The sequence below is a fragment of the Saccopteryx leptura genome, chromosome 3 (genome assembly GCF_036850995.1).
Source record: "Saccopteryx leptura isolate mSacLep1 chromosome 3, mSacLep1_pri_phased_curated, whole genome shotgun sequence".
Classification (NCBI taxonomy): domain Eukaryota; kingdom Metazoa; phylum Chordata; class Mammalia; order Chiroptera; family Emballonuridae; genus Saccopteryx; species Saccopteryx leptura.
In genome coordinates this window covers 336,232,866-336,251,946 of record NC_089505.1, presented here as the reverse complement: position 1 = coordinate 336,251,946, position 19,081 = coordinate 336,232,866, and the positions used below count along the sequence as shown (strand labels likewise).

Here is a 19,081-nt window from a genome sequence, read left to right as displayed (position 1 = left end):
GGTCCTAAGTCATTCCAAAGGAAAGATCTACCTTTGTTTTGTTTTTGTTTTTTTATCATTTATGTTATGTAAATGGATATATATGACTGACTTCCTTTTTTTTAACTTAATATCATTTAAATAGTTTCTGCCCCTTACTATCAGAGAGTCCTCTCAAAGTTAGAGAGTAAAAAAAGGGATAATAATAAATATGAAATAATAATTGCAAAAGGGGAATAAATGGTGATAGAAAGAGACTTGACTTGAGATGGTGAACACACAATATACAGACGATGTACTATAGAACTGTACACCTGAAACCTATATAATTTTATTAACCAATGTTACCCAATAAATTCAATAGAAATTTTTAAAAATATGAAATAATTATTCAAGAACTAAGGTTCCAAAAAGAAAAGGGATCATGTGCATGCTAATAAAATACAGTACATTTAAAAATAAAAATCAGTAATTCTAGTTTGCTAAACAAACTGACTACATTGTTGAATAAAGTAGGAAACACTAAAAAAGTATAAATTCTATTTCTTTATGAGTTGATGATTTACTTGAGGAGTCTTCATCTGAACACTAATAATGCAAGAAATTCAGGTATGTGGTAGAGCCGAGGATCACAATTATCAGATATGTGTATAAAAATTATCATTCAAGTGATCAAAGAATGTTTCATGAAATATAAACAGAAGTCTAATTGTTCAGAAACTGTAGTCTATGACTACAACTATATAGAAAATGGCTGATACATCACATAATTATCTGGCACCTGCTGAAATCCTTTAGGACAGTGGGCCCCAACCCCGGGGCTGTGGACCGGTACCGGTCCGAGGGCCATTTGGTACTGGTCCGCAGAGAAAGAATAAATAACTTACATTATTTCTGTTTTATTTATATTTAAGTCTGAACGATGTTTTATTTTTTAAAAATGACCAGATTCCCTCTGTTACATCCGTCTAAGACTCACTCTTGACGCTTGTCTCGGATACGGGATACATTTATCTGTCCCACCCTAAAGGCTGGTCCATGAAAATATTTTCTGACATTAAACCGGTCCGTGGCCCAAAAAAGGTTGGGGATCACTGCTTTAGGACATTAAGTTTAGAATTGTTTGATTATGAATTATGCTCATTAGCCCAGAATAGTGCACATACACCTTATAAGATAATTTGAATATTAAGTATAATTTTGAGCTCTAGAGCATGCTTATACTTTTCAAAAAATTTAAGATTAGAAATAAAAATAATTTTTCTTCCAAAGTACAAAATGAAAAACAATTTAATAAATCTATATTTTCATTAAGTACTCCATTTACTTTCTGAATAATATATTCAATTTGTTTTATTTTAGATCTACTTCACTAGATACAGTTCATTTCATTTTAAATCTTTTCCTACCCAAAGAGGAAAATATTATTTAAACATTTTAATCCTGACAGAATAAAATCAATTGTGTCATGCATTAATGTATATTCTCATGATTTAATAATTTCTAATAAAATTAAATATCTAATCACTTAGGAATGAAATTTTATGCTAGGCTTTAAAGCAGGCAGCTTCTAATATACAAAAATACACAAAAATATATTTCTTGTACATTAATACTAATTCCACATTGTATGGGACATAAAAGTGAGACTAAGAGACATTGATAAGAGTGTGGTGGTTACAGGGGGAGGGGGGAAAGGGAGAGGGAAAGGGGGAGGGGGAGGGGCACAAAGTAAACTAGATAGAAGGCGACAGAGGACAATCTGACTTTGGGAGATGGGTATGCAACATAATTGAATGACAAGATAACCTGGACATGTTATCTTTGAATATATGTATCCTGATTTATTGATATTGCCCCATTAAAAATATAAAATTATTTTTTAAAAAAAGAATATACTTGTTCAATTCAAATTAAAAATGGATTAAAGACTTTTAGATAAAAAACTATGTTGGTGTGACCCATTTGATTTATAATCCTTTTTTTTTTTAGCATGACAGAGAGGGCAACAGATAGGCACAGACAGGCAAGAAGGGAGAGAGATGAGAAGCATCAATTCTTCGTGAGGCACCTTAGCTGTTCATTCATTGCTTTCTAATATGTGCCTTAACTAGGGGGCTCCAGTTGAGCCGATGACCCCGTCCTCAAGCCAGCAACCTTGGGCTTCAAAAGTCAGTGACTTTTGGGCTCAAGCAATCAATCATGGGGACACATATGATACCACACTCAAGCTGACAACCTCAGGGTTTCAAACCTGGGTCCTCAGTGTTCCAGGCCAATGCTCTATCCACTGTGGCATTGCCTAGTCAGGCTATAATCTACAATTCTTCTAAATTTGAAATCTTATGGCCCATCAATCCCACTTCTGGGCATTTATCCTAAGAAATCCAAAATATTAATTCAAAAGAATATACGCACCTCTATGTTTACTGCAGCATTATACACGACAGCCAAGATTTGGAAACAGCCCAAGTGTCAAGCATTAGATAAGTAAATAAAAAAGCTATGGTAAATTTATATGATGAAATACTACTTTGGGACAGCATGGATAGACTTGGAGATTATTATGCTAAGTGAAATAAGTCAGAGAGACAAGTATCACATGATTTCACTCATATGTAGAATCTAATGAAAAAATGAACTAACAAGCAAAACACACTCATAGATAGCAGGCTGACAGCTGGGGGAGTGAGTACTGGTACAGGGAGTGGATGGATTGTGAAAAAAAAAAGAGAGAGAGAGAGAGAGAAAAACTCATGTCCATGGACAACAGTCCCGTAACTGCTGGAGGAGGGGAAAGAAGGGAAGAGATTATGGGGGGATAAACGGTGATAGAGATTTGACATGGGGGGTAAACACACAATACAGTGTACACAGATGCTGCAGAATTGTATAACTCTGAAACCTGTATATTTATGATAACCAGTGTCACCGCAGTAAATTCAATTAAAAACTATATATAGCAGTGCACTCAGAAGCAACAATTACTAGACAAAAAGTAAAAATATCCCTACTTGAAACTATCCTATGAGTATACTGTGATAGAATAGATTCTTTAAGACTTGAAGGAATTTCAAACTTCAAGTAACATTAAACTGATTAAAAACAAAAGGTACACCATATCAACAAAATAAAGAACAAAAACCACATGATCTTATCAATAGATACAGAAAAGGCATTCAATAAAATACATCACAATTTTATACTTAAGACACTCAACAAAATGGGTATAGAAGGAAAATATCTCAATATGATAAAGGCCATATATGATAAAACATCAGCTAACATCATATTAAATGTCATAAAACTAAAGACTTTCCCCCCTTAAATCAGGAACAAGACAGGGTTGTCCACTCTCTCCACTCTTATTTAATGTGGTGCTAGAAGTTCTAGCTAGAGCAATCAGACAAGATAAAGAAATAAAAGGCATCCATATCAGAAAAGAATAAGTAAAAGTATCACTTTTTGCAGATGATATGATCCTATACATCAAAAACCCCAAAGACTCCACAAAAAGATTACTAGAAACAATAAACCAATACAGTAAGATCACAGGATACAAAATTAATATACAAAACTCCATAGCCTTTCTATATGCCAACAATAAAACATTACAAAATGAACTCAAAAAAATAATCCCCTTCATGATTGCAACAACAAAAAAATAAAATACCTAGGAATAAACATAACAAAGAATGTAAAGGACCTATATAACGAAAACTACAAAGCATTGTTAAGGGAAATCAAAAAAGATACAATGAGATGGAAAAATATTCCTTGTTCTTTGATAGAAAGAATAAATACAGTGTGTCCGTAAAGTCATGGTGCACTTTTGACCAGTCACAGGACAGCAACAAAAAACAATAGAAATGTGAAATCTGCACCAAATAAAAGGAAAACTCTCCCAGTTTCATACCTATTCAGTGCAGTTCGATGTGGGCTCACACACAGATTTTTTAGGGCTCCTTAGGTAGCTATCCCGTATAGCCTCTACAGACTCGTCACTGACTGATGGCCTACCAGAACGGGGTTTCTCCACCAAACTGCTGGTTTCCTTCAACTGCTTATCCCACCGAGTAATGTTATTCCTATGTGGTGGCACTTCATTATAAACGCGCCGATATTCACGTTGCACTTTGGTCACAGATTGGAATTTAGCGAGCTACAGAACACACTGAACTTTCCTCTGTACCGTCCACATCTTGACTGGCATGGCCGTGGGCTGCTCCGCTGTATACACGGTGTTACATCATCATCAGCGCATGCGCACATTCTGCCACATCATCCTACAGAAACTGGGAGGGTTTTCCTTTTATTTGGTGCAGATTTCACATTTCTATCGTCTTTTGTTGCTTTCCTGTGACCGGTCAAAAGTGCACCATGACTTTACGGACACACTGTATAATCAAAATGGCCATATTACCCAAAGCAATATACAAATTTAATGCAATTCCCATCAAAATAACAATAACATTTTTTAAAGAAATGGAACAAAAAATCATCAGATTTATATGGAACTATAAAAAACCCCGAATAACCAAAGAAATCCTAAGGAAAAAGAACGTAGCTGGGGGCATTACAATACCTGACTTCAAACTATATTATAGAGTCATGATAATCAAAACAGCATGATATTGGCAGAAAAATAGACACTCAGACCGAAGGAATGGAATGGAAAGTCCAGAAATAAAACCACATATATATGGTTAAATAATTTTCGATAAAGGGGCCAACGACACACAATGGAAAAAAGAAAGCTTCTTCCACAAATGGTGCTGGGAAAACTGGAAAGCCACATGCAAAAGAATGAAACTCGACTACAGCTTGTCCCCTTGTACTAAAATTAATTCAAAATGGATCAAAGACCTAAATATAAGACCTGAAACAATACAGTACATAGACGAAGACATAGGTACTAAACTCATGGACCTTGGTTTTAAAAAGCATTTTATAAATTTGACTCCAAAGGCAAGAGAAGTGAAGGCAAAGATAAATGAATGGGACTACATCAGACTAAGAAGTTTTGGCTCAGCAAGAGAAACTGACAACAAAATAAACAGACAGCCAACTAAATGGGAAATAATATTTTCAAACAACAGCTCAGATAAGGGCTTAATATCTAAAATATACAAAGAACTCATAAAACTCAACAACAAACAAACAAACAATCCAATAAAAATTGGGAAGAGGACATGAACAGACATTTCTCCCAGGAAGAAATATAAATGGCCAACAGATATATAAAAAGATGCTCATCTTCATTAGTTATTAGAGAAATGCAAATCAAAACTACAATGAGATACCACCTCACACCTGTTAGATTAGCTATTATCAACAAGACAGGTAATAACAAGTATTGGAGAGGCTGTGGAGAAAAAGGAACCCTCATTCACTGTTGGTGGGAATGTAAAGTAGTACAACCATTATGGAAGAAAGTATGGTGGTTCCTCAAAAAACTGAAAATAGAACTACCTTATGACCCAGCAATCCCTCTACTGGGTATATACCCCAAAAACTCAGAAACATTGATATGTAAAGACACATGTAGCCCCATGTTCATTGCAGCATTGTTCACAGTGGCCAAGACATGGAAACAACCAAAAAGCCCTTCAATAGATGACTGGATAAAGAAGATGTGGCACATATACACTATGGAATACTACTCAGCCATAAGAAATGATGACATCGGATCATTTACAACAAAATGGTGGGATCTTGATAACATTATACGGAGTGAAATAAGTAAATCTGAAAAAACCAAGAACTGCATGATTCCATACATAGGTGGGACATAAAAACGAGACTAAGAGACTTTGACAAGAGTGTGGTGGTTACTGGGGGTGGAGAGGATGAGAAGGAGGGAGAGGGGGAGGGGAGGGGGAGGGGCACAAAGAAAACTAGATAGAAGGTGACAGAGGACAATCTGACTTTGGGTGATGGATATGCAACATAATTGAATGACAAGATAACCTGGACATGTTTTCTTTAAACATATGTACCCTGATTTATTGATGTCACCCCATTAAAATTAATAAAAATTTTAAAAATATTAAAAATTAAAAAAAAATCTTTGTATAACAAAGAGGAAAAAAGAAATAAAAAACAAAAGGTAGTGTAATGTCATGTCTTATTTCTAAGAGGCTAACCCCCCCAAATTACACATTTTCTAATCTCTCACATTCTGTAGAACAAAACAAAACTTATCCTGCATATATATATATATATATATTTGTTTATATATTTGTTTTTGAAGAGAAAATTACCTCAACTGACATATAATGATACATATTCTTATATACTTATCTCTGACTCTGAGGAAAAGGCAATTCTCCTGTTAAAACCTACATTTGCTTGTATCCTGCCTGCTTCACCTGTGATTTCATTGTATAAATTACCACCAACTTTACTGCATCTCCAATTTTTCCTTCTCTCTTTACCTCTCTAATGCTACAGGTATACTCAAGTGTCTCAGATTTCTTGAAAAAGTGGTATATACATTGGCTGTCTCTATGTGCCCAATTCCCATTCATTTCCTAAGACTTTAATCTCTTCTGGCCAAATGACCTTGGTCAATCAAATTTTTCTCAGCCTTACTGTTCTCATGACTCTTACAACATATCATACAGTTACCCACCATCATTATATTGACACTTTTCAATTGTGTTAAACACACGCATACACACACCTTTGTTGACTACCTCTCAGAATGATGTTTCTCAATTTCCTCCATTGGCTCCTTCTCCTCACCCTTTAATAAGAAAGTTGCTCAGAATTTATCATTGGGCTATCTTCTCCTCTTGCTGTGTATAGTCTCCCTGAGAGATCACATAGGATTTCTGGCTTTTACTATAATTCATATGTTGATGACTCCCACACCTACACCTCTCATTGTGAAAAATCTAAGCCACAAATCAAACATAAAAATACTTTTACCGACTTTGTCTTCTGATATCCCAAATAACTGGAAAATATTTCTTTTCAAGTTTTCTTCTAAACTTCAGCTTATGACATTCCACTTTAAGTTACTGTGGCAGAGTGCTAAATCACCTCTAATATTCACTATTTATTTTTATCTTAGAGCCCACATATTTCAGCCAGGAATATGGCCTTGAAGAATACAAACTACATTCCTGAGACTTCTATGCAACTAAATATAATCACATGAGTAGCTTCTGGCCAAGAGTTCGTAAGTGAAAGCGGAGTGTGCGTCTTCTGCATAGTTTTTAAAGAGATAGGGAGTTTCCCTTCCTCACTCATTTGTACTCAATGAAATGCAGATATGATAAACTGTTGAAGCCTGCCTGTGAACCTTAAAGCAAGCCTGGTAATTGAGGCCACCCACAGTGGAATACAAAAGTACCTGATCTTGGAGAGCTCTAACATCTTGGAGTACCTCCCCAAACGTTTGTATGAGAGGAAAAAAAAATTGGATCTTGTTTAAACCATTGTTACTGAGGGTATTCTGATATTTTTCAGCTAAACTGAACTCAGTCAAAGTATTAAAGCTACATTATTGAAGTCTTGCTTAATTTTAAAATACTGTATTTTGAAATAAGGTCAGAAAAAATGCAATTAGAAATACTTGAACTAATAACTCAAGTACATTAGCAAAAGAAAAAATTTTTAATAAAATAAAGTAGTCTGAAACTTTATATTCTCTGTATTATAAACAGTGTTTTTACAAATTTCAAGTTGGTTTATATTTCTCTTTGAGAAACAAATTAGATAAAATTTCCATATACCTGACAAAAAAAATTAAACACCTGACACATCATAAATTTTTTATTAGAAGTATCAGTGCCTCTGAAAGCAACATGATAATTTAAAAATTAAAATTAAAAAAAATATATCAAAGAACAAAAAAAAAAATACGCCAATAGTAGTGTTTCACCTCTGAGTATTATCGAAAAACTTAGCTGCGCCATTAAAGTGATACCTGCACATCACAGATTTTGCAGTTATCCATGTTGGTCGTTCTAATGCAAAATTCTTCATTTATTAGTCCTGTACTCCTATTGAACAAGGCTCAAAATTTAGAACAATTACTTGACAAAAAAACAAAAGAAAACAAAACATGGAAGTTGACTGCTTATATAAGGTCTACCGGAAAGTTCTGTCCATTTTTGGAATAAAACAAAATACAAATTTGTCTTACCGTCAATAAAATTTATTAAATAATATAATTGCCATTATTATTAATGATTTCTTGCCAGTGTGAGGGCAATTTGTATATCCCATTTTTGAAAAATGTTTTATCTTTTAATATGAAAAATTGAACCAGTGCTTGTTTGATATCTTCTTCATTTTTGAATTTTTTGACCTTCAAAAAATTTTGTAAGGGCCCTGGCCGGTTGGTTCAGTGGTAGAGCATCGGCCTGGCGTGCAGGAGTCCCAGGTTCAATTCTCGGCCAGGGCACACAGAAGCGCCCATCTGCTTTTCCACCCCTCCCCCTCTCCTTCCTGTCTGTCTCTCTCTTCCCCTCCCGCAGCCAAAGCTCCATTGGAGCAAAGTTGGCCTGGGCAGTGAGGATGGCTCTGTGGCCTCTGCCTCAGGCACTAGAATGGCTCTGGTTGCAACAGAGCAATGCCCCAGTTGGGCAGAGCATCGCCCCCTGGTGGGTATGCCAGGTGGATCCCGGTTGGGTGCATGCGGGAGTCTGTCTGACTGTCTCCCCGTTTCCAACTTCAGAAAAATACAAAAAAAAAAAAATTTTTTTTGTAAGGACAAAAACAAGTGATAGTCGGAGGGTGCTAAGTCCGGGGAATATGGTGGATGTAACAGACATGCTTCTGTAGCATTTCTTCCTTGTTGAAATTCATAAAAATTACAGTGGTGTAAATGAACTTTATCAGTAGCCATGGGTACACTATCACTTCACACATAAGACTAACGTGAATCAACTTTGTTTTAGTTAATTTGCTACGTCAGTATGTATATATTAAGTGATAAAAATAGAGAGGCACACATGCACCAAATAAACATGTGCTTATGTGTCGAAACTTGTTGTGATAGAAATGGACAGAACTTTCCAGTAGAGGGAAAATAATATATATTGTATTGAATTTGCATAGACCTGATTTTAGGGCTGCTTATGTCACTAAGGAATGAGAGAAGACAATTGAAAATCACAAAATGACCACTATAATCTGAAACTCATTTAAAAAGTCTCAATAAATATTTTTAAACTTGGATAAGTTTCTTGACCTCTTTATGACTGAATCTCCTTATTTATAAAGTGAAAAGGTTATATTAGATAAAATATTCATATATGTGTCCATCCACAGATTTTTCCACAAATACCCACATGGCTCATTCCCTCACCTATTTCAAGTATCTGGTAATACAAATTTTCAGTGAGACTTCCTCAACTATCCTAATTAATTACTGGTTCCACAGTTCACTAAAACTCTGCATACTTTTCTTCCTTTATTATACTGCTGTGTCTTCAAGTTTAATGATTTCTTCTTCTGCAATGTCTGCTCTTCCAAAATTTCCACCAAGGAAGTTTCTCATTTCAGATTTTTCACCTCTAGAATTGGGCTGGGTTGTTTTTTTGAATCTTCTACTTTATTCTCAAATTTATTCATCTTTTCTAAAATACCTGCATACAGTTTTAATACCTGTTTTAATGTTCAAGTATTCAATATACTTGCTAACTCCATCATCTATGTCATTTGTCAATTTATTTCTGATGGCTATATTATCTTTTGGTGAAAGTTTCCTGCTTCTTTACATCAATAATAATTTTCTTCTTAGTTCTTTTTCTTCTTTATTGAATTTACTCAAGTGACATTGGTTAATAAAATTGTAAAGGTTTCAGGTGTACTATAACACATCATCTGTGTAAAGTATCGATCGAATGGCTGACATTGTGATTTTTTTATTTTTATTTTTTTTATTTATTCATTTTAGAGAGGAGAGGGAGAGAGAGAGAGAGAGAGAGAGAGAGAGAGAGAGAGAGAGGAGAGACAGAGAGAGAGAAGGGGGGAGGAGCTGGAAGCATCAACTCCCATATGTGCCTTGACCAGGCAAGCCCAGGGTTTTGAACTGGTGACCTCAGCATTTCCAGGTCGATGCTTATCCACTGCGCCACCACAGGTCAGGCCGATTTTTTTAGTTAGAAATTAAATTATGAACAACTAAGATGCTGTAACAAAGTACTGATGCTTCTCATCTCTCTCCCTTCCTATCTGTCTATCCCTGTTTCTCTCTCTCTCACATACACACACACACACACACTAAAAAATAATTAAATTAATGGGGTGATATTGGTCAATAAGACTACACAGGTTTCAGGTAAACATCTCTGTAGCATTTGAACTGTTGATTGCATTGTGTGTCCTTCAACCAAAGTCAAACTATTTTCTGTCACTATATATTTGTCCCTCTTTTCTCCCTACCCCCTCACTCCGATAACAACTTCACTCTTATATCCCACCTGTGTGTGAAATCATATCCTCCTTAGCTTTTTCTGATTTACTTTTTTCACTTAGTATGATGTTCTCAAGGTCCATCCATGTTGACATAAATGGCATTGGTTAATAAAATTATATAGGTTTCACTTATATAATAATACATCATCTATATACTGTACTGGTTAAAATTGTGATTTTTAAGTAGTTACATGTCTGTATCTTGTTGTATTCCTCTTAGTAGCAGTGGGTATCATTTTGCCAAGTTTACCTACTCACTGTTTTTAGCTCCTTTTTTTTTAAGCTTGTTAAATGTATGTGTGGGGGGGTAGACTTTATTCTATGGCAAATTTAACTCCACACATAAGGCATCCCTCTCTTGGTTCTCGACAATGTTCTGAATAATAAATAAGAATTGTATGCCAGGGATAGTAGGAAGCTGAATGCCTTCCAGCACTGTGTGAACTCTGAGAATCATGCATATCACAGATCCTTGGTTATCCTATGCCCAACCTTGTGGAGTCATCCTATACATGCATATCTTACTCATTAGTAAATATTCAAGAAGAACTCTGTTGCTGATTTTTGGAACTCTTTTGCTGAATTAGCTTTCTCTATCTGAAATTTTGTCTCCTAATTTCCAGTCATCTCTGCCTCTTTATATTTCTATCCCTCTGCTTTCCAAGACTTCAATTCAGCAACACAGCTGAGCTCAGTTTGATATATCCCAACCTGCTCTAATGTCCCTTCAGCCAGAAAGCCAAGGCAATCCTACACTTCACCTCATTTGTTTCCTTTCTTTATGGACAACTGTCCAGAACAGCAGACCTATACTGCCTATTGTCCAATGTCTACACATTTGTTTCTCTCCCATTTATAGCAGGAATAAAAATCTAGTCCTAGTTACTCTATCATGGTCAGAAGCTAAAGTTTCACTTTTAATTTGTGGCATTCTCTTAAATTTTACAACATTAATTATCACATCTTTATTATTTTGGTAGTATTTGATGAGTCAAATTAAAAAGCCTCCTATTACTTTTTAAAGATTTATTCTTTTTTTTTTTTTTTTTTTTTTTTTGAGAGGAGAGAGAGGGAGAGAAAGAGAGAGAAGCAGGAAGAATCAACTCCCATATGTGCCTTGACCAGGCAAGCCCAGGATTTCGAACTGGTGATCTCAGCGTTCCAGGTCGACACTTTATTCACTACGCCACCGCAGGTCAGGCCAGGCCTTCTATTATTTAAACCGTGTGCTTACAGAGCTTTAGAGTTGGTAATAATGGCTAGCATTTTTTTTTTTTTTTTTTTTTTTTGCATTTTTCTGAAGCTGGAAACAGGGAGAGACAGTCAGACAGACTCCTGCATGCGCCCGACCGGGATCCACCCAGCACGCCCACCAGGGGAGAGGCTCTGCCCACCAGGGGGCGATGCTCTGCCCATGCTGGGCGTCACCATGTTGCGACCAGAGCCACTCCAGCGCCTGGGGCAGAGGCCAAGGAGCCATCCCCAGCGCCCGGGCCATCTTTGCTCCAATGGAGCCTTGGCTGCGGGAGGGGAAGAGAGAGACAGAGAGGAAGGCGTGGCGGAGGGGTGGAGAAGCAAATGGGCGCTTCTCCTGTGTGCCCTGGCCGGGAATCAAACCGGGTCCTCCGCACGCTAGGCCGACGCTCTACCGCTGAGCCAACCGGCCAGGGCTTGGATAGCATTTTTTAAAGCTATCATTTATGAATATCCTGCTTTTTACAGTTTTCATCTCCATTACAGATATTTTTGTCAAGAGTCCCACATTAACGTTCATAAGGCTTCTAAAACACAGGGTAAACAGATGTCAAATCTTTTAAAGTTTTATTGTTTTGAAGGGTATACAGATTCTCTAGATTATTTAGAATTCTGTATAATACTATATTGTCCTCATGTGAAGCAGGATTCTACTCTGGCGTGGCCTGCCCTACGTGCCTATTTCACTAAAATAGTGCTGCTCTGCTGTCAACACATTCCCAGCCATTTAATCACATGTGCCCACTTCACTGAGCTACTTCACATTGGTTAGCTGAGATTGATGTCTGAAGAGGAAGATGTCTGCTTCATGTCGAATAATTAAGAACCAAATCAAGCCCAGTGCATTATCAGCTAGTCCTGGTCATACTACAGAAGCTGTTAGAGACAAACTTAAGAGGAACGTTAGACCTTAGGTTGAGATTACAAAAATAAAAAATGATTTTAATAAGAATTCTGGCAAAAATTAATAGGAAAATTTCTCCACTGTAAAATTCAATAAAAAAATAAAATGTATATTTTATTTTATTTTATTTTTATTTATTTATTTTTTTGTATTTTTCCGAAGCTGGAACGGGGAGAGACAGTCAGATAGACTCCCACATGCGCCTGACCGGGATCCACCCGGCACACCCACCAGGGGCACACTCTGCCCACCAGGGGCGATGCTCTGCCCCTCTGGGGCATCGCTCTGTTGTGACCAGAGCCACTCTAGCACCTGGGGCAGAGGCCAAGGAGCCATCCCCAGCGCCCGGGCCATCCTCGCTCCAATGGAGCCTCGGCTGCGGCTGCGGCTGCGGGAGGGGAGAGAGAGACAGAGAGGAAGGAGAGGGGGAGGGGTGGAGAAGCAGATGGGCGCTTTTCCTGTGTGCCCTGGCCGGGAATCGAACCTGGGACTTCCACACGCCAGGCCGACGCTCTACCACTGAGCCAACCGGCCAGGGCTAAAATGTGTATTTTACAACAATGTAAATATACTTAACACAACTAAACTGTACACTTAAAAAGGTTAAAATGGAAAAAGTAAACCAAAAATAGTAATAAATATGTATAAAAGTCTATGAATACCTTATGAAATTCATTACAGTTCAAGATGCAATGTAAATAACCATAGAACAATAACTACATTTAGAAGTAGGTAAAAATTCAAAGGACTTATAAAACATTTTAAATTTAAAACCAAACTGCAGATGCTAATGAAAAATAAAACAAAAATGTAATTGAATTTATTCCGGTGAGAATAGTTAATAAAATTATATAGGTTTCAGATATGTATACAATTCCATATTACATTATCTGTATATTGTATTGTGTGTTCACCACCCGAACTCAAGTCTCCTTCTATCACCATTTATCTCTTTTTATTAAATAGTTCTATTAAAACATACGGTTGGTTAAAGCATATGGTTGGCAGAGAGCATTCTCAAGAAAAGAGAAAGCACTAACACCAAGGTTTCTAGAGATGGTGGGCATCCAAGGGAAAAGACACATTAAGTCATAAAGAATAAATGCTATACCGAGGGCTTTTTACCTCTGTAAATGCTCATACTGCCAAAACAAGGCTAAAACAGACATTAGTTTGATAACTGTTAATTGTAATGCTAGCTTGTATAGGAATCTGTATTTGGTGAAGTACTGATAGTCTCACCTGTACAGAGAATACCTACTGGATATCTAAACTAAATGTTCTAGAGACAGTAAAACACTAAAGACAGAAAAAGCAAATATCACAACTCAAAAGCAAAAAGAAACTATTGAATTGTAATTGGAAATAAAGAACAATGTGTTATTTTATATATCTTCATATTCTAAAAAGTAATAATTAATGATAGAAAGCTATGTTGTGGGGTTTTATTACTTTCCTTATATAAAATTAATTTTTTATAAAAATGTAAAAGTATAAGAAAACAAAATAGCCTGACTAGGCAGTGGTGCAGTGAATAGAGTGCTGGACTGGGACACAGAGGACCGACACAGGTTCGAAACCCTGAGGTCGCCGGCTTGAGTGCAGGTTCATCTGGTTTGAGCACAGCTCATCAACTTAAACCCAGGTCACTGGCTTGAGCAAGGGGTCACTCACTCTGCTGTAGCACCCCAGTCAAGGTACATATGAGAAAGCAATCAATGAACAGCTAAGGTGGTGCAATGAAGAATTGATGCTTCTCATCTCTCTCCCTTCCTGTCTGTCCCTCTCTCTGTCTCTCTCTGTCTCTGCCATAAAAAAAAAAAAAAAAAAGATTTAAAGTCTAAAACATAGCATGGTAACTAAAGAAAAAAATATCTAATTTTACATTAAATTCTCAATACAAGTTACAGGTAATCTTCTCATTATACAAAAACTAAATATATGGTCATGGAAAATGATTTGACTTCGGGTGATGGGCACACAACACAATCAACAGTTCAAATAATACAGAGATGGTCACCTGAAATCTATATACTACTATGGATCAATGTTACCCCATTAAATTTAATTTCTAAATTAAAAAAAAATAATAAAAGAAATCTCCACAGAGTAAAAGCTTGTGGGTACTGACAGGTGAAAAATTTAATAATTCTATATAATAAACAGAACATTATATTTTAGGAAAATAGCACTGAATAATAATAGCTATGTATAAAACACCTCAAAAATGTATATTAGCCTATTTATTAAATGTGTAGAAAATAATACTAACTTTTCCTCTAAACCACAAATATTAGTTTGAACTTCCAGACACCATGTCTTATATTTTTACCCTCAATACCACTTACAACAGTCTTGCCCATTACAGACATTAATAATTGGGTTTTTTTTAATAGAGACAGAGAGAGAGAGTTAGACAGAGCGATGGACAGGGACAGACAGGAAACAGAGAGATGAGAAGCATCAGTCATTAGTTTTTCTTTGCGCGTTGCAACACCTTAATTGTCCATTGATTGCTTTCTCATACATGCCTTAACCGCGGGCCTTCAGCAGACTGAGTAACCCCTTGCTCAAGCCAGCAACCTTGAGCTCAAGCTGGTGAGCTTTTGCTCAAACCAGATGAGCCCTCGCTCAAGCTGGCAACCTCGGGGTCTCGAACCTGGGCCTTTCGCATCCCAGTCCGATGCTCTATCCACTGCGCCACCGCCCAGTCAGGCAATAAGTGGGTTTTGATTACTGAAAATGATCAATATAATTGGTAATATGAGATATTAAATAAAGCAGAATATAAAAGAATATAAAATCACCTAAAGATAGTTGCCCCATCATTAAAAACATTTTAAGTTCAAGAGACAAACACCAATTAAAATGAATCGACCTGGAACACTGAGGTTGCCAGTTTGAAATCCCGGGCTTGCCCGGGCAAGGCACATACAAGAAACAACTACTACCAGTTGATGCTTCCCGTTTCACCCCACTGTCTCTCTCTCTTTCTCTCTCTCCTTGCTCTAAAAATCAATAAATAAACAAAATCTAAAAAAAAGTCAAAGATGAAAAAATAAAATAAATTAAATCATAAAGTCCTTTTATTCATTACACAAAGTATAAAGGAAGGAAGGAAGGAAGGAAGGAAGGAAGGAAGGAAGGAAGGAAGGAAGGGAGGGAGGGAGGGAGGGAGGGAGGGAGGGAGGGAGGGAGGGAGGGAGGGAGGGAGGGAGGGAGGGAGGGAGAGAGGGTGAGAGGGAGGAAGAAAGAAAGTGGGTTTTTTTATTTTTTTGTTTTAGGGGTTTTTTTTGTATTTTTCTGAAGTTAGAAATGGGGAGGCAGTCAGACAGACTCCCGCATGCGCCCGACCAGGATCCACCCAGCATGCCCACCAGGGGGCGATGCTCTGCCCATCTGGGGCATTGCTCTATTGCGACCAGAGCCATTCTAGCACCTGAGGCAGAGGCCATGGAGCCATCCTCAGCGCCCAGGCCAACTTTTTGCTCCAATGGAGCCTTGGCTGCGGGAAGGGAAGAGAGAGACAGAGAGGAAGGAGAGGGGGAGGGATGGAGAAGCAGATGGGCACTTCTTCTGTGTGCCCTGGCCAGGAATCAAATCTGGGACTCCTGCACGCCAGGCAGACACTCTATGGATGGTCTAATTAGGAAAGTGAAGGCAGAGAAAAGAACATTGAGGTCTACCATTATTTGCAAGAATTTTCTTTAAGAAGGAATATACTATTGAGAGATGATTCCACATGGATCTCTTGTGTTTTTATATGTCTTAAAAGTAGAAGTGGTAAGTGCCTTTTTCCCAGTTCTGTTTGCAAGGACTGTTGTACAGCATACAACCTCAGAAGACAGAAATACTATCCTTCTGAGCAATGGGCAAGTTTACTTACAATATTGTAAGGTGCCCTCCTCTAAAAAAAAAATGCAGGCATGCTCTCTGCCCATTAGGTTTCCTCAATTGAGGGTTCCTCTCCCATCATGTAATCCACTGTATATAGGTATTATCTGTCCCTCTCCCTGCCTCCCTGTGGAAATTAGGCTTAGGGCAGAAACACAAGAAAATGCGAACATTCTGGTTATTGATAATGCTATAAATAATAAAGTCCTTTGTTTCCGTTCCAGGTGTCTCATGTCTTTGTTCAGCATAATGAAACTGTGGCCCAAATAACTTGACAATTTGTTAGCTTAGAGTTCTGGTAAAATCACAGAACATTTAGCATTCTTGACACATACCTGTTATTGTTTTTGTTTTTATGGGGCTGCTGGCATATTCAGAGGCCTGATATGACTGCTGCTTTACCAAGGGCGCACTTCCAACAGATGCCTCATCCTCTTTCCTTCTGCCACTTGGCATAACAAGAGGAACAGCTATCAAAGGCTGTTGGAGAAAGTCAAAGGAAAAACTGAATTATTTACTAATTCATAAGCAGTAAAGTTTTTAACATGGTATCACTAAGGCAAGTCCTTCACAAGTAGGGTTGAGACTTTACTATTTTAAAATCAATTGTCCAATCCAACAATCAATCTCTCTTGCCCTCTCTCTTCATTTCTCCTTTTCTCTCTGTCTCTCTCTCTCTCTTTCACACACACACACACAAACACACACACACACACACACACACACACACCCCAAAAGACATTTTAAATTGTAAATTACAATTCTGTGTACAAACTAAGAGAATTTGAACATAATCATAAAATAATTGTAAATTTTAGTAAGAAGTATAAAGATAACATAGTAAGACCGAATCAAAACTAAAATTAACTTTGAAAATTAATGTTAGGTCACTCCAAAAAATTCAATAAATAAAATTAATAAAAGAAAATTGTTACTAGAAAAGTTAAGGATATTCTTTTCTTTTTTTTAAGTGAGAGAAGGAAAAATATCAGACAGACTCCAAAATGCTCCCTGATTGGGCTTCACCTGGCAATCCCTGTCTGGGACCAATGCTCCAAACAAATAAGCTATTTTTAGTGCCTGAGGCTGATGTGTTTGGACTAACTGAGTCATCCTCAGTGCCAGAGGGTGATGGTGGAACCAAACAAGCCCCTGGCTGTAGGAGTGGAAGAGGAAGAGAAGGGGGAGAGGGAGGAGGTAAGAATTAGAAGGTCGCTTCTCTTATGTGCCCTGACCAGGAATCTAACCTGAAATGTCCAAATGCTAGGCCAACGCTCTATCCATTGAGCCAACTGGCCAGGGCAAAGGTTATTCTTATAAAATTATATTTTAGAGACATAGAGGGCATCCTCGGGTTATGACATAGTTCCGTTCCTACAACAGTGACATAACCCGAATTTTGGTGTAAGTCAAAACACACCCTAGCCTAAGTCACTTACCTACACTAACACAGTTGTAAAATCATAACCTAGAACATAAAAACACAACTAAGCCACAGAAAAGGGAAGAGGCCATAAATACTAACTGTTACATGCTGCTGATGCTGGTCTTCCAGCCACAAAACTAGCAATCTTTCCATTTCAATCAATATGCCATTTTGCTGTTTAGTAATCACAGTTGACTTCATAGGGGCTGATCCCTTTACATGCTCTAGGACACGGTCTTTATCCTTGATAATTGTTGCTACAGTAGAGCAAGTAAGGCCTGGCACATGGCCAATGTTCCTTACTGATTCTCCTTTTTGTGATCTCTTTACAATGTCTAATTTCACTTCTATCGCAATGGTTCTCTTCTTTTTCAAAGCACTACCATCTGAAGACTATGACTTTTGTTTAGGAGCCATAATAAGGGCTAAAAAGTCACCAAACAAAACAACACAAACTTGTGTTTTTAACAGTCCAAAATGGCATAGGTAAGCATACTGGGGGACACCAACTCTCTCACTCATATGCATTAATGCATCTTCTTCCACCAAAACCAAAATAATTCGCCCACGTAGTCCATAAATAAGATGCTAATGGCAAAACACTCATGTCTCAATTTTTTAAAGTTTTTATGGGAGTGAGCATCGTAACCTCACAATGTCATATGTCGAGACTGTCATAACCCGAAGACCCCTGTACTTCTATAAACTGATTATGTATATGTTAATATGGACAGCCCAATATTTTTTGAGAATTGCTGAAAGTCTTATTTGGTCTGACAGAGTGATATCCACATCACATTTAGAAAGCATAGAAAAATATCTGTAGTTAAAGAAAGCTGGGAAACATTATAATGCTATATTAAATGCATGAGTGCTGAGCCGAACAATAAAGCAGCTGTTTCATCTTTACACACTGAAATAAAGTCTGATGTTACCACTGATGACGCCCAATACAATCTTGTCAGATTTTTGGCAAAAAAAATGCATAGGTATTTTTAAGTTTGCTACAGGATCAAAGATCAATGTTGAACTGGGTGGAAAACAATCATCAAATGTTGGGTTTAAGCCACAAACTGAGAAGGAAATTGTAGCTTGGGAAACAACATATGATAGCTGTAATCCAGCTACATCAAACGGTGGATTTGAAGGAGGTTAGTCAGGTTGCAGTGGAGTCTAACGTTACCTTCAAT

General features: G+C 37.3%; 1 protein-coding gene across 4 annotated transcripts in view; it reads right to left on the bottom strand.

Moving 5' to 3' along the window:
- VPS13B (vacuolar protein sorting 13 homolog B) overlaps positions 1-19,081 on the bottom strand; it is an 887,459-nt gene that overhangs the window by 516,038 nt on the left and 352,340 nt on the right. For all 4 annotated transcript variants that reach the window (XM_066379210.1, XM_066379212.1, XM_066379209.1 and 1 more), the window contains exon 21: positions 16,801-16,945. In XM_066379210.1, the coding sequence (XP_066235307.1) occupies positions 16,801-16,945 (145 nt within the window). The remainder of the gene's footprint in view (positions 1-16,800; positions 16,946-19,081) is intronic.